We start from the raw sequence: 16,902 nt of genomic DNA on the forward strand, positions 1-16,902 counted from the left end.
CTTTTTGTGACGTGATTAACTTTTCTTATAGGACCAAAGACTACAGTGCTTCGTCTAGCTGTAAAGTTTTTCCCTCCAGACCCAGGCCAGTTGCAAGAGGAATATACTAGGTAAAGTATTTTTTTGAAGAATTTGATTTGCATTACCTACTGAAACAAAAGGAAGGTAAGAGTAGGAGGACATTCCATCTGTTTCCAAACAAAACTTACATTGAAGGTGAGTGAAGAGTGCTTCTCATTAGTGTCACAGTTTTAGAAGACACATGTTAGCAGATGAATGTTATCAGAAAGAATATTTTTCAAAACAGAAAACAGTGCAGGTTAAGGCTTGCCTAACATCACTGTGTTGAAAGAGACAGCGTATAGAGGAAATACTCGTAGTTACAAACATTACCTGTATAAAATAATCAGTACGTATTTTAATAAATGATTTATCATTTAAACTTCCAAAGTCTACGCTTTATTCTTCAACTAGCAAACACACTTTACTGTTTTTGTCTATTTATAGAGTATTTATTGTGGAATTCTGCTCTGTGCTTAGAGCTGTAGGTATTTCATAATGCTATTAATGATATGTACACTTTATTGTGAGTGCATTGAAGAAACCAAGATAGGTCAGGCAGATATGCAGAAAACAGAGCAGAAGTCTTTAATACATACTTACACTACTTTAAAATTGGAAAAAAAACCCTCCCACATTCAAAATGTGTACCTTTTATTATCTTTTTGCTTCAAGAATGTGATACATAACGTTTTAAAATTAATTCTTTTAAAAAAAAATATTGTTCTCTTTCAGAGTGTAATTTGCTAAAGAATATTGATCAGTTTGTCAGTTCAGAGGTTTATAGTAATGAATTGTTGCCTATTTACTGGAGTCCTTATTGCACCTTCTTTCAAGTAAAAAGGAAAGCACAAAAGATTTGCCAGCATTACATTCATAAAAATATATTAAAATTGGTCTAGGTTACTAAATCGGTCTTTATCAGCATGCTTCCCAGGCTGCCAGGTTTTTCTGCTATCCTTGTACGTTTTGCAGGCAGCTTATTACTTATACAAAACGGTTAAACAGAAATCTGTTCCTCTTTAGCAACTGATTTGGAAATACTTTAGTTGAATGAGTATAGCGGTATGAGAAAAGGAAGTTTAATTTCTTACTGTCTTTGTTGGCTGCTAACATTATACTCTTGGAAAATACAACCACTGAGTAAATTAATTGAGTGCTAGCAGAAATGCTTGTTATTTTTCCTAACAAGTTATTGGAATCAATGATGTTCTCCTATCCTTGTGCTAATAGATAAAGTCACTTGAAGTGTTCGTTAAGTTTCTTTCCAGCTAAAGTTTCAGCTGCTGTGTTACTTCACAAATCAAACCTGTTAAAAGCGTGGATTTCCTTCTGCTTCCTTGTCCCTGCGTCTTCATTTACGCTGATAAATTGCACTGGATTAGTCACGGGTTGTCTGGTTTGATTTGACTGTCCTTGGGAGCAAGGCTTCTGTATTATCTGGTTTTTGGAGAGAGGAAGAATTAGGAGAAGTTGGTTTTATGAAGTTCTGCTCAGTCGTTTTACTGTTCTTTCGTGCATCAAGGTGGTGCTTGTAACTCCGGTACTTGTAACTCTCTCTCAGGTACCTGTTTGCGTTGCAAATCAAGAGAGACTTGGCAGAGGAACGACTGACCTGCAGTGACAATACGGCTGCTCTTCTGGTCTCTCACCTTCTGCAGTGTGAGTACCTTGACTGTGGTGACATTGGGTGATGTTCCCATTGCTAACCTGAGTTAAATAGCGTACAGAAGCTTTTGGTAACTAAAGGCATTTTCTGTCTCGTGGTATTTTCTTCTGTACGTGCAGCAAACCTGTTGATTTTGAACACTGGGATTATCATCAGGGCTAGTTGTGGTGAGGAACAGCTGGTACTTACATATGAGAGAACTTTGGCTTCGTGGAGACTGTACGAAACCAAAGCCCTTGCGCGTTGTCTGTTTTCCCTGGCTCTGCAAACGGCGTCACTAGCACTCCTCACCTTCCAGCCAGCTGCTCCCGTCTGCTTCCCTGCTTCATTTCTCCGTTTCCCTGCGGCTGGGAGGAGACAAGTGTGTAGAGACCAAGCTGAAATAAAACTAGAAACATGCCAGAACAAGTTCAACGGTGGGGTTGTCAGCAGCTTTCCTCCTTGCTGGGAGTGCAAATGGAAACGGGAAGCAACTGACTTGGAAGTTCTCAGTGTTGCTGCTCGTTCAGGCAGTACGTGCCTAACGACCTAAAGACGTGGCCTTTGGGACAAGCAGGTTGAAAACCTTGAGTGGGTTCAGACACCAACTCAGCTCGAGCAGCAGAGTTGTGTGTTTACAAATCTGTAACCCCAGCTGCAGAACTGGGACTTTGTGCCTCCTCACTGGTGTGAAACAAACCCTCTTCGCACGTACATTGCTAAATAGTTATGTAATTCTGCATTGTAATACAATAATACAATTATAATAATATTAGTTAGGGTGATTTTATTGGAAGAGCAAATGTATTTTGTGTGTGTGCCATCAGTGAGTGACACAATTAACGTTTGCTCATGGTTTTCCAGCATTCCACAGTGCGGTGTGGAGCTGGTGAGCGGATCTCTGGCCTTGCTTAGTGTGATTCTACCCTACTGGAAAATTAGAAGTGAAAAAGAATATGATTATTTTTAACATAAATTATTCTTAAAAATTGCCTTTCAATATTTTTTTCCCTTGTTTCCTATGCTGGCCTGATTTTAAACAGGATATTGCTGTGTTCTTTTTAAGAACAGCTGCCTTGGATGAGATTATTAGTTCATTTAGTTCTCTCTCCTTTCTCTGACAGTAGTTGATAGCAGATGCTATGAGGAAGCCCTCAAAAATGGAGCAAGCATGTGGTGATACTTCCTTTGCTGCATCCATCCAGTAATCTTTGCATGTGGCCTAAGTCAAAGATTGACTCTGCAACACTTTGTGTAGTTGTGCTTGATGAACTTTGCTTCCATGTATTTCTCTGAATTTTGAATTTACTTATATTTTTGGCATCCTTTCATGAAAAGAAGCTTCACAGCTTAGTTTTTGGGAGTTTTGTAGGATAACATATGTCCTTTTGTCTTTTTAAAACTTCTGCATTTTAATTTAATACTGTAACTTCATATTTTACTATCAGAAAAAGTAAATAACTTTTTTTTTAAAAAAAACTTATTCAATTTGTAATTTTCATATATGTCTGCCATATGTTCTGCCTGCCTCGTGCTTTTCTTTTCTGAGCCAAAGACTTCTGGTCATTTCATGTCTTATCAGATGGAAGCTGTTCTGCATTTTGATTGATGCTTTTTTCCTTCTCTAAATCTCTTCCTAAATCCACAGTGTCATTTCTGAAGGGCGTGGATATCTGAAGGGGGTTGACCCAAACTCCAAATGTAGGTGCTGTGGGGATTCATAGTCACATAACACTGATTTCTCTTTTTACTGTGTGTTTATTTTTGGACAATTCCTAAAATTTAATTTGTCCTCTTCCCAAGTAGGCTTGTCCAGAACCATTTTACATATATTTAGAAAAATTAAATTGAAATATCCTGTCTTGGTATGAGGTATCTGTAAAGAAGAAATGTTTAGACCACCAATGTTTTAGGGTCTTCTACAGGTCTCACATCTTTGACCATAAAGAAGCATAAATTTTCCAAACGATGTTCAAATGCTGCTATAATCCCCAGGAAGTCTGCTTGGGATAAATGTGAGTTTTTTGTAAAATGAAGCTGGGTACAAAGCGTAATGCACAAATTTGAAGCACTTAAAGGAAAATACGTTCTGGCTCTTGGAGTCTCTGTAACTCCTTACCAAGTATTTTCTGTCATTGTTCCTTTTCCATTGTTTCTTCTTATTCCAATGTTGTTTTGTTTTCTGTATTAGCCGAAATAGGGGATTTTGATGAATCAGAGGATCGAGAACACCTGAAAACAAACCAGTATTTGCCAAACCAGGAAAGAATCGAAGGAAAGATTCTGGAGTTCCACAGGAAGCACGTGTAAGTGAGGATTAATGTATACTCCTGATGCATACTCCTGGGGGGCAGGTGGACTCGCTTGGTGGAGGTCAAGCACGCTATGTGATAGGATGATGTTAAAAGTGTGTAAGTTAAACGCCATTTACATCTAGCAAGAAAAGTTGCATGTAGCAATAGTTACGACAGAGTTGTTGGGCAGTAGTTTTTCTCAAGTGATTTTTTTTTACCTGTAGTAACATACCAAAGAAGCTGTCATGAGCTTGTAATAATGGTTTAAGGCAAAATCATTCTTCAGAATTCCCAATCTACAAAGTTTAAGTTCAGCTTACCATCAAAGGCATAGGCCTTGCTTTTGTCTATGTCATTAGAAATTAGTTGCATTGTACTCGTTCTGTACTCATTAAGCATAAAGGAGATGGAGAAGGGTGGAGGGAGTGGGGGAGAAATAAGAATTTATGCAATACCTTATCTTACAGCTGGAGTATTTTTGAAATAAGTAAAGTTTATGAGGGACAAAGAAACTATTTGCTACAATTATAAAATTAATTCCAGCACACAGGAACTGCAGAAACGAATGCTTTATTATTTGAAACGCCCGTTTCTCTCACTGTGCGTGTTCAATGTACGTAAGGTTGTGTGTTTTACGGTCTAATCTGGCTGGTCTTAAAATGTGAATATCTATCTACTCAATGCGTACAGTGTAAAATATTTTGATAAGTAAGAAGGTTTGGAGCAGACAGTCAATGTGGTGCTCATGAAAGAGAAGTCAGCCTACAGGGAGACTCTGTTGTGACTAAAATACTACTTTGGAAGATCAGGATTTACATTGTGCAATCTATATTTGCCGCAACTTTGTTCTTTTATGCTTTTAAGCACACAAAGTTAATATCACTGAGAAATTTCAGACTATTACCTGCTATAAAGGCCTTAACCTCACTTGTGCAGTTCTTGGAGTCAGGTTAAATAAGAGAAGGTGTTTGACAAAATGGTGATATAGGTTTGATTTCACCCGATAGGTCTTTTTCTGTAATTTTTGAAACCTTGTGTATTAGGATTTAGCAATTTAAAGTGCTTTTATTAGTTGTGAATATCCACGTGCACAGTTATTGCGCATAATTGTGCATTTTAATCCAAATACTATATTAGAAATTTAAATTTCCGTTTTGCTCTGCGTGGGTAAACTCAGAGATTGTTGCGGACTGACTTTATTTGAAGACAGAACAAGGAGGTTTTTCGGGGCAGCATCTGTGTTTAAGGCTAAGACACATCCTGTAGTATTAGAAAATCAGTTCCCAAGAATTTCATTAATTAAATATTTGTTTTTTATGATCACTCATTTTCACTTGTACTGAAATTATTGGTACTGATGGAATTTCAGCTTTGTCAATTCTTGATGAAGTCAGGTGTGTGTGTTACTTTTTTCTGCTTTTGAACCTTTGAGGTGCACATGGAAACAATGAAGGAACAAACTAAATGTTGTTTTGAAGTTATTTTGCAGTAAATGAAAATGTATGCTAGGATTCTTCTCCTTTGGAGAAAGTAGCTGGAGGAGGGAAGCCATTAATTGCACAGAAATATTTCTTTATTTTTCTCGTGTCAAAAAAAAAAAAAGCAGCACTGAAACAATTAGGCAGTCACTTCAAAGCAAATTAAAAGAAAAGGAGGAACGTCCTTTTCATACACCTCGTAACGACATTGTGAAACTTCCTGCTGCAAGATGCTGTGTTGTCTGAAGCTACAAATGGCTTCATGAAAGGCTTTGATGACATCATGCAGTACAGGCTGATGGCTTTCAAATTAGTGCTGAAATGTGTGATTTCGTAGTTCTGAGGTAAGTACCTCCAGCCCATGCACAAGAACAGTCTTTTGTTAATCACGTGCCTGGATCCAATTGAGTCGCTTCTACTTGCGGGGAGGTTTCTTGATGGAAGGGTCGTGACTGTCTTCGGAATGAGTCAGGGACTGGAAACTTTATTAATTAGGTTTGAGCCTCTTTTCAAACAAATTTCTTCTAATCATTAATCATAAGCGAGGAAAGCTTTGTGTTTTTGCCTGTCAGGAAGAAGTCAGAGGAAGGTTAATAGGAAAAGATTCCTTGCTTCATAAGTGTACTTCTCATTAGTTTAATGAGAATTGCATCTAATACAGCCATATTATTAAAATGATTGCAAGTCTTATTTTAAAGCAGTGTTTTAGAAGTGTACGTTCAGACTGCGTTAAGATTAAAAACTGAGGCGTGTGGCTGGAAAAGGTCACAAATGAAGGTTAGTGATACCCGAGTACCTTGAACACATGTTTTAAATCCCCTGCGCCTTTGGAAAAAATTTTGTTAGAGAGATGTAATTTTGGAAGCACTGCAATCCTAAAAATAGCTGTGACTTCCTTACACGTCTCCTCTCTTCCCTTACGCAGGGAGTATTGGCCACCCTTTTCCATTTTTAGTAGGAGTCATGAAGGCCCCGTGCTTTCTCAGAGTTCAGACACGGTTTTCCTCATTTGTGTTACGAGGAGCAGGCGGGAGCATGAACCTTGGGCATTTGTCTGCTTCCTGGCGATGGGTAGTGTGGTTAAATGAACAGAACACTTCTCTCATCATCCTCGTGCGTCATATTTTTATTTTTGCCTTTTATTTTCATTTTTTATTTCTTTCAGTTAACCGTATTATTCACCCACTTACCTTTAGCAGACTGATACTTTCTTCCACTGATGATTGCTTTTGGCAGAGACTTCTCATATAAACTGAGCCTCTGGGAAAAGAAACCCATTTCTGGCAGGATGGCTCATCTCCAGATTGCTTCTGCATCATCTCGTGCATCAGTTTCCCTTCTTTGTGGCCCTTGCTTTGCCTTGGACACACTTACTCGTATACTGGTTTGCAGGGGGTCTGTGTCATCGATTCAGGTTTCTCAGGCTGGAGTTGCAGCAGGACACCATCCGGCACTGTGCGTGAGTTGGGGGAGCAGGAGGATGGTGCTCAGTCTCTTTGGATGATGCTGTGGAGTGTCTCTTCATGTTAGAAAGTTGGGGCTTGATTTTATTTTTTCGATTGCTTCACCTATAGCTATTAATAGCTATTAGAACTGGTAGAAGAACGTGAAGCTGGATAAAACAGAATCTACATATCCAATCCATTCTGTATCAAAAGAGGAGAAAATATATTGAGAAGGTTGTATTCAGAGAGATGGGAATTGAAAGCTTATATTAAATATCCTTTATTTTTTTTCTTTCACTTTTACAAATACTTTCTCTTACTTTCACCAATAAAGAAATACAGTTTTTATATTTAACTTTACAAATGTAGTAACAGTAAACAGGATGAGTTATATTTTTGGTATAGCACATTACTTAGTTGCTTCAGCAAGAGTCTGAATTAACTTTGCTTATTTTATTTCTATAGTTTATTAAAAAAAAAAAGCAAAAAAAGTGCCTATGTTTTGAAGATGATGTATTGGTGGTGGTGCAGTTAAATCCTGCCACCCCGGACGCTCAAAAGATAATATTTAATGCCTTCCCGCAGTAGTGTGAGTGGAAGGCTTGCTGCAGGATGAGTGTAGTCCAGAATTAAACATTGCATAATTTGCTTGCATTCAGGTGGCTGTGGGGGTTTTTTGTGTGTACATACATAAATTGGGAAAGAAATAGATTTGATAGATACATGTTTACGTTTACTGTTCTCTCATGTCTTTTCACAACTTGTTAGCCTAGTTGTCCATGATTTAAATTTTTTTTAAAAATAGGATGTTCATAAATTGTTTTTAAATTAGAAAAACTAGCACTTCAGGTTGCTACATAGTCTAACAATTTCTACACATGCAGTGTTTTGATACTTAATCTTTAAAATTCTATATTAATCACTGGTTTAAAATGCTCTGTAAGTCACCTGACATTTAACAGCATTTATTTTGAATCGATCGTCCCGATTGTCATGTGAATATTGTAACACGCTACCAATATTTATCTAGATGGATGTACGTAAGGAACCTTTACACTAAAACCTATCGCATTGACAGCAGCTTTTGCTGGGAAGGACGTGTAATAGATAGTCTGTTGTCCATTGACCTGGGGAAGATTAAGTAGATTTATCTGCTTAGTGGATGTACAAAATTAGACCAGATTGTTTTCAGGCTGGTCTGTGCAGCTTAGTCTGCAGCAAACATCTGAGGGTAATTATTCTGGAACAGCTTCTCATTTGTACCCATTTGTGGTGCTGCGTGAGCTGCCCAGCATCGCTCCCGCTGTCGCTCCTGGCGTGCCCCGCTCAGGGCTCGCTCTTCTTTGGTGGGTACAGGCAGGTTGTGTGCATGAGAACACCTGGAAAATGTTATGGTGGTTTTTTGGTTTGTTTTTTTTTTTTTTTTTTTATTCTTTCTGAGATGCGCTCTGCTTTGGATCATATCTAATGGAATGTAAATTAACTGTCAGTGGTTCTGCATCAGTTATACTGGACTGTTTATGAAGAATTTTTAGTACTATATAGCTCCAACTTTCTAGTTGCCATTTTATCCTAATTTTTGTTTCCCTTCCCAGCCTGCAGCAACCATAGCACAGCATCCTCTTTAAAAGACAGAGCACCACTTTCTTTCTTAATGTCACTCTATTCAGAAGAATTATAGCAGGAATTAGCGTGGGTGGGAGTTACACCCAGTGCTCTCAGAGTGTCACTCAGGAAGCTGTGGCCAAAGTTAATGTTTATGATCTACCTTTTTTGGTTTGTATGTGTTTAATAAACAGGAACCATGGTACTTCAGCTATTTTGATACAGTTAGGGGGTCTATGGAAGAAATGTTAGTAACACTTAAAGCCAGTATAAAACCACTTATTCCAGCATTACTCATTTCAGTAAGGGGAAGAGAAATCTGCTTTACCAGTTTAAGCTGTTAGACATAACTAGTACATGTGGTGGTAACAATGGTAGAAGTGCAACTACAAGACTCTCTATGTAGTTTGGCGTTTCTTTTTCCATTTGAAATCAGATTTTTGTTCTTCTGTGTTTGTTCTTTCCAATCTCTTTATACATACATGGTCGTATAATACTGAAGTGTGGGTAAGGTTGGAATATGGACTGAACTTGTAAGTTAGGAACTTCACTGAATCCTTGCTTTCTCCAGTTGGCAAAAAAAAAAAATTGGGATTTCCTGTTGTAGTGTTTTAGATTATTTTTTTTTCCTCCAGAATGAATAAGGCAATAGAAAACTGTTGAAATCCTATCGTCAAATATATGTGCGTTCAGGCTTCCTTTCTCAGTGAGTTTTTCTGTATGTGTGTGTTTTAGTCTAAGGAGCATTGCTAAGAATCAAAGAAGCATTGTTTCTTCTAACAACTTCCATTTTTAAGATGTTTAGCATACTAAATAAGTTTCATAATTGCACTCTGGATTTTAGACACAGTTCCTACATGCAGTTAATATGGATTGTCGTCACCTCTGCTTCTGATAAATTCAAATGTAATAACCATTCGCTTTAATATTCTCAATATATATTTAAAAGAAATCTGTACAGAGCAGAAGAAGTTGTTTAATCTAAAACATGACTGTAGGTAGGAAGGTATTTTTAAGGAGCATACCTAGAAAGGCAACTCGGGGTAGCAGGAGAATTTATTTACTACCAATGTTGTGATTGGCACTACATAGTACACGAAAATAGATTGTGCTACAAATAGTGTATCATCTGTTTTAATGAAATGAAATACAGATTAGTGGAAGAAAGGCTGTTTCTTGGAAAAGAGGATTTTTAAAATTTGTCTTTGTGTGTGCAGGAATCTAATCTGGTTTCTGCACTAGTTGGTTTAAATAGAATAATCAGTTTTTATCTCCTATGTCTTCCTTGTAACGTTCCATTTATCCTAGCAAACTTACACGTTGCAGGAGCAATTCAATCAATGCAGTAGCGCAGGTGGCTGGTACAGCACCTGCTTGGCAGTAACATAATATTTATTATTTCTAATCATTTTCAGTAGGGATGCAGGGGTCACTATACAGCTGTGGCAGCCTCACCGGTCCTGCTGCCCCGGCAGGTCTGTGCTGCTGGTGTTCCTGCGCCCTTGGCACCGGAGAAGGGTCTTCTGCTTAGCTAGTCCTCTTGGACCCTATTTATGCCTCAGATTGGCAGTAGCATTGTCTTGCAGTATTTCTTTAGTTCACAGACTACCTTAGGCGACAGGCTTGTGTTTGTCCTAAGGACTTTGCAGCGTGGGGCACGTTCAGTAGCAAGAACTCCTGCATTTCCACAACAGCATTTCTTTGTTCTTAGAATATCCTAACCCCCATCAGGACCCCTGAACTGATGCAAACAGTTCTGACTTGTAGGGAAAAGGTCCCGTCTGTACAAGCACAAGTGCTTCACTAGATCATTTCAAGGCTTGTGAAATTACATATTTCAGAGTGGTCCATATTTTAGGGTTTTGGCCCTCACATGTCTTGGTGGCGTGAGAGCTCTGAACCGCCTTCTGTGTCCTGGGCAAGACGTGTTTCAGGCACTGCACCTCCTGCTCCATGGGTGCTCTCTTCTCTGAGCTGGCTCTGCTGACCAGCCCGGACACTTAGTCTGTGGCCACCCCTCCTGTTTCTGAGAGCCAGCGAAAAATGCACCATCATCCAATAAACTCCCCCTCGTGGAGAAAAATAGGGGAGAGGGAAGGAAAGAAAGAAGAAGAAAAAAATTATACAGGACAGTCTTGTCATGCAGGAAAACAAAATGTCAGTTGTTTGACTTCAGCAAACTTGCAGAGAAGTAAATGAATGCAGAATCTGTGACTGGTGCATGCCAGGATCTCTAATAGTCTCTGTATTGCTTGCCTGGACTTTGTGCACACTCAAAAAGGAGATGATCCATGTGTGTACATCTTCCTTCTGTTTTCAAAGTCATATCAACAGCTGATGATACTTCAAAACCAATTTTTAAAATTCTCTGGATTCCTTGGCATGGAGGAAATCATACAGCCAAAGACTGGGGGAATGCATTGCACCTCTTAGTACTAGCGTAATAATTCTGACGGAGTTCCAAAACCCTCCCTGAAATGGGTCGTTCCTTTGCGGTATTTGCTTTGTTTCTGTCACGCTGGCTGTGCAGCTCTTTCATCTCTCACTTTTTATCTGATTAATATTAATGTGTATACAAGCAGGCAGAAGAAGGAACATTGTGGATTGAATTCTGATTTGCTCAACTTTATTGTTTCTAAACTGAAAAAGCTCTGAACTAGTTAACATTTGTTTCAGTGCCTCTGTCTATGGGATGCATTTTAGGTTGGTCATCTGCCATTGCACATTGCTCCTATTACAAAAGTTTCAGTGTAATACTTAACTTGGAGTGAAACTGCCCATCTAGATGAGATAGAAAATCCTCATTTAGTGCCAGAGTTAAGACTCAAGCGTGTTAGTGATGTTGGCAATATTGTAGAATCAGACTGGTCTTAAAACTTTATTTTCTTCCTCATTATAGGGGTCAAACTCCTGCTGAATCGGACTTTCAAGTGCTTGAAATTGCTCGGAAACTGGAGATGTATGGCATCAGATTTCACCTTGCATCTGACCGTGAGGGCACCAAAATTAATCTAGCTGTCTCACACATGGGTGTGCTGGTATTCCAGGTAAGGTGGGGAGAGCCAAGTGGGTACAAGTGTCTGTCCATTAGCACGTCTTGGGAGTAAGTCTGTCACTTTAACTTCAGGTGTCTCTGGTGATTTTAAAACTAACACATTTTTATGGTCATGGGAGTGTCATTAAAGCCCCCCAAATATTGTTTGGTGCAGTTTGCCCTTGGTGCAGAGAGAAGAGCAGCAAAACCCACAGTGACACCGAAGTAGAAGGGTTTTTGTTGTCTCTTTGAAAGTTACGTGTATGTTCAGCGACAATCATTGATTCATTTGGTACAGCCCTGCAACAGGTCTGTAATCCTGGAATTTTGGTTCCGTTACCCTTGCTTTAATGTTATAGCATATTTGTGCTGGGATAACATTGCTCTTAGTGTATAGAAGTGCTGTTTGATTGAAGTGATTGGACCAATCGGATTTACTACTTTTGTTGTATTAAATAAGCCATTCGATGATTAGACTTCTGTATATGAATGCGATCGTATTATTCTCCTCCCCGCAAAACACACAGGCAGCCGACCTACTGAAATATTTCCATTTGGGCACTCATTTTCCATTCATTTTGTGTCTTACCCGTTCTTTTGTTACTGTGGGGCAGCTGCTCTTCGGAGATGCATCAGTCCTGCAGTTCCTCTCAGTCCTCCTCATCATTTCAGCTCATTTAGGTCTTTCTCTTGAAGTACCATTTGCTTATAGAGGGCGACAGGAGAATCACTTCCCTGCGGCTTTGGGAGTCAGTACGGGGAGGGGAGGGCTGACGTAGGGCAGCAGGGTGAAGGCAGAGCCTGGTTTTAGCCCGGTTTTAGCCAAATAAGCAGGTTTTGTGAGCGAGAGAGCTTGGCAGGATTCCTCGCATGTGTGGCAAGTACTCCTCAGTATATTCTACAGCTGAATTAGAAAAATCAGCTTGGAGGAGTGTGTCTAGAGTTCTACGCAGAGGAAGGCATGTTAAATAGAATGAAGCCTTCATCTTGCTTGTACAGTAAAGTATCCTGAATATTGATGGGGCTGAAACATTCCTTTCCCATCTGGTTTTCTAGGTTTTCTTTCAGTTTTCTAATGTCTGTGCAGAGATAGATGTCGCACACTTACAGTTATCCCTGTACTGAAAGATAAAAATGTTTAAGGGAATATTGTTACCAGAAATAAAAATCCAACAGAATGGGTTGGGAGATGATGTGTGCGCACATGCACGTGTCTATATACCCGCAACAGAATTTTGTTTTCTGCTCTTCTGAAACTTCTGCCAACTTTTAACTGTTATCATTTTAATTCAGGGTAACACGAAAATCAATACCTTCAACTGGTCGAAGGTCCGTAAACTAAGCTTCAAGAGGAAAAGATTTCTTATTAAACTCCACCCAGAGGTCTGTGTAAGTTTTGCTGTAACAGTAGGCTGGTCAGTATTGAAAAAAAAATGTATACTTAATTTTATTATGAAAAATTCTAGAGTTTGTAATTTTATAAATCAGCTTCACTGGGGTAGGCTTGGCTTCATTATTCAAGTAAAAATCTTTCCTTTCTCACCCCATGTCTGTTGTCTTGGGTTTTTAGGTTTTGTGTATCAGCCTCAGCTTATCCTTGATGTAGGCATACGCATGTGTAAATGTAAGATAGAAAAACAAGAACAACAAAGTATTTGGTGCATCCTGTCTCAGTAGTTTTACTCTGAAAAAGTTACATTTACTATTTCCCTTGAATAGAAATGGAGGTTAACACTCAACAAATTCTGATCCATTATCATCAAAATGAACTAAGGTAACTTAAGCACTGAAATAGTACATCTCTGTTGGTCAGGTAGAAGCTCGTTAGGGAGTGCTTTTGGCTGGAGCTCCTTAAAAGATCACTGTAGTACACTACTGATACAAACGGTGATTGCTCTCTCTGTTCCCTCCAGGAACTTGTTGAATATGTGCTGCTCAAATGAAAAATCTGGTAGAGAGTCTCTTGATTCAAATGAGAATAACCTGATACACCTCAGGAAAGAGTAGCTGGCTGAGATTATATTGTTGGAGTTTAATTTTAAGGACTGTGCGATTACTCTTGTTACAGCCTTATCTTTTCTCTATAGCAGAAGCATTAGTTTTTATGCTTGGCTGATTTACAGTAGATGTTTTTGATTGCAGATGATATCAAAGTAGTTGCTTCCACGCCGCACGACTAGATTATGTTCAATGTAGGATTGTATTAAAATGGGGGGAAAAAAAATGTTTGGACATGCGATAGTTCTGTGTATCAAGGAAACCTGAAGCAGGACACGCTGTCTGCATGTGTAGTAATGTGTCTCGCAAAGAGACCTCAGAAATTTCATGTGATAACTGTATGCTGACGTACACAGTATTTTCCAGTCTCGTCTAAATCTCAGGAAGTAGGACAAGCATCAGAACCTCAAAGGAAAAAGTATTTTAAAGTCGCTACTGTTTAATTTAAATATTTTAATTTCTTTCAAATTCCTAACTTTATGATCCGTATTTCTTAAAGTGGATTATATTGAGCATGTTTCTAAAGTCAAGTGCATTTTAAACTTTTGTACAGTTTCAAGGTAAACAAATATTTTTGAAAGCTATTAGATGATTAAACTGCATTCAAAATCACTTCCATTGCAGATGAGAAGTGACTTAGCAAAATACTGCATCTCACTGGAGTTCAGCCTTTTTGTTGGCACCTATTTGTATTCTCCTTTTCTCCTCCATTGCCATTTTATGCGCTATTTAGCTTTTGTGTTTTGTTCCCAGGGCCCGTATCAGGATACTTTGGAGTTTCTTTTGGGAAGTAGGGATGAGTGTAAAAACTTCTGGAAAATCTGCGTTGAATATCACACGTTCTTTAGGCTCTTTGATCAGCCAAAGCCAAAGGCTAAAGCAGTGTTCTTCACCAGAGGGTCATCGTTCAGATACAGGTAGGGAGAAACATAACAGATTTATTAAAGCTGAATTCCTCATATCTTAGAAAGTGAGATCAAAAGGAAAAAGTATTCTAAAGTCATTCCATCTATAATTCTCATCCACTGCATTTTATAATGTTTGTGCTTTTGTGGGTTCACAGTGGACGAACACAGAAGCAGCTGGTGGATTATATTAAGGACAGTGGGATGAAGAAAACCCCATATGAAAGGTAAGTGCAAATACTTTTGTAAGGTGAGATGTAGTTGAGACGTTCACAGTGCTGCTCTTATTTCCTAAATTGCAGCATTTCTAAATGATGCGTGGAGGTGTGGTTGTTTGCTGACTTCTCAGTTAATGAAGTCTACCTCAAATTTAAGGTAGTTCAACTAAATTAAAAAAAATACATGATTTTGTGGTGATGTAAAGAAGCTTAGGAAAGTTTCGGTATTGCATTTTAATGTCTGTAGACAACATGTGACTTAGCCATCTAAAGTTCAGTCTGTTTCAAAGATTCACTGAATTTAGGACTTGTCTGCATGTCACTGTAGCTATGCAGATAGCCAGTGGCAGAGCACATAATTGAACTTGGGATCTGCAAGTCTGGAACTGTCACCTTAAATACTCATTCATTTCTAAACATATAAATAAATAAATAAATTCAGAATGTGTATTTTCATTATAAAATTATCATTTACTTGGTTATGAAACCATCCTGTCCACGTCTGGGAAACTCTTTGTAGTCTTTCATCTGAAAGATTATAGGGACTTAACAGGAATTCTAGGAAGTTTGCATTAATCTACTAATAATAAATATTTTTCCTGTTTTAGACTCCAGTTGAGCTCCTTTTCTGTATGAAAGATTAATTTCCTAGTAAATTACTGACATAGAATGAATCTAACCACAAGTGTGATGCAGGATACCACATTTTGGGGTGTAACGTATAGAATTGTATATGCCATAAATGACTTGGTTGACTGAATTGTAAGTTGTAAAATCGTTACAGATTACCTCATTCTGGTTTTGAAGCCGTTCATTTGTAGATGTTTATACTGATGACAAAGAAGTTAAACTGTGTGTGCTATTTAGTCTTCTGCCCCAAGTTACTCTTGAGTTCTCCTTCAGTGGTATGAATGATCTAGAGCTTGCTTTATCCCATTTACAGTAGGTTTCTTACTCCTGTGTTGTTTAATTTACTTGTGAGTGTATAAATCTTGAACTCGTTATTAATGAAACATGATAAAATACAGCTTGAGACGTTTCTGTTGGCTACTAGAACGGAAATAGCTGGAGGGGGCAGGGAGAAGGCTGATTCGTGTCTTGGAAACTCACAGGATGCTCTCTGTTCTGCAGGAGGCACAGCAAAGCCAGAGCGTCCACTCGCGCTTTGAACACCAACGTGCCAAAACAGGTCAGTACTGCAGCAGTCTCAATGCTGCAGTCCGGGAAGCTGACAACCAGCTTTCCGAGGTGATGGTTGGAGGAAAGGTGATGCGAGTGAACAGTTTGTCTGGAATTGCTTTCACTGTTTGATCTTTGTTCCTGATGCACGGGTCATCTTCTTTTTGCGAGTGGTAGCAGTTTTGATAGTTATAGCCAATGGAGTGTAGAGTGAGTAATATTTTCCTTTTCAGAGTTCAGCTTAACTGAAGAGAAAATGTCGTACTCTCTAGTATGTTACTTCAGAGGATTAGTTTGTTTTCAGGTACTATCCAACTGCTTTCTCTGGAAGTCTTGAGTTCATTTATGGGCGCCTTTACAATCAGTGGCAAGAAACAAGCGTTTGACTGAATCCACTCGCTTTACATGCGAGAGGTTAAGGAAGCATCGCAGGATTTTGCCGTCATCGTTTTGTGTTACTTTCCCTTGTGGATACTTTTTCAGCAGAGGCTATAAAATAATGGATTTAACTTTCCATCCAGTTACCAGAATTCAGGAAAAATGAACTTGCCTCTTACTGGGGATGCTGTTTCTGTATGCAATGTTTTGTTTGCTGTAAAGTGAGCTCTTTCGAAGCATGTGTTCCTTCTGCATCAGGAACTGGATGTTGCATTTGTTTTTACGTATTATAAAAATCTTTTTCTCTGTTGTGTTTCTACTTTTTTTTTTTCCCCCCTCTTAGAGCGTCCCATTCACTGAGGGCTTGAGAACCCCAGGGTCTCCTGCCTCAGCAGCTGCCCCCTTCCACTCAGTTCACTCATCGGCCACTCCTGCTCCTGTCCTGCCCGTCTTTGCAGAAATCAGCCCTTCCTCTTTGGACCCCCGAGCGCCATACACGAGGATTCCAGAAAAAAACACTGCAGCGCCAGCAGAAGAAGCGGGGAGGAAACTGATGCAGCAGCCTGGATCTCCCATGCTCCAAGGTGTTGGGTTTGGTAGTGTTGCAGGGAACTGTAGCCCTGCTTGTCCTGTTGTTGAGAGTGCTTGCGGTTTAGATCT

General features: G+C 39.0%; 1 protein-coding gene across 8 annotated transcripts in view; it reads left to right on the forward strand.

Annotated features, from left to right (window-relative positions):
• Positions 1 to 16,902, forward strand: part of FARP2 (FERM, ARH/RhoGEF and pleckstrin domain protein 2) — an 81,978-nt gene that overhangs the window by 28,172 nt on the left and 36,904 nt on the right. For all 8 annotated transcript variants that reach the window (XR_008578258.1, XR_008578259.1, XR_008578260.1 and 5 more), the window contains exons 5-13: positions 32 to 110; positions 1,625 to 1,722; positions 3,900 to 4,014; positions 11,430 to 11,577; positions 12,858 to 12,947; positions 14,316 to 14,479; positions 14,626 to 14,694; positions 15,817 to 15,874; positions 16,586 to 16,826. Coding sequence is in view for 5 of the 8 variants with exons in the window: in XM_054835148.1 (XP_054691123.1) it covers positions 32 to 110; positions 1,625 to 1,722; positions 3,900 to 4,014; positions 11,430 to 11,577; positions 12,858 to 12,947; positions 14,316 to 14,479; positions 14,626 to 14,694; positions 15,817 to 15,874; positions 16,586 to 16,826 (1,062 nt within the window). In the remaining 3 variants the exon portion in view is untranslated. The remainder of the gene's footprint in view (positions 1 to 31; positions 111 to 1,624; positions 1,723 to 3,899; positions 4,015 to 11,429; positions 11,578 to 12,857; positions 12,948 to 14,315; positions 14,480 to 14,625; positions 14,695 to 15,816; positions 15,875 to 16,585; positions 16,827 to 16,902) is intronic.

The sequence above is a fragment of the Grus americana genome, chromosome 9, assembly GCF_028858705.1.
Source record: "Grus americana isolate bGruAme1 chromosome 9, bGruAme1.mat, whole genome shotgun sequence".
Lineage (NCBI taxonomy): Eukaryota > Metazoa > Chordata > Aves > Gruiformes > Gruidae > Grus > Grus americana.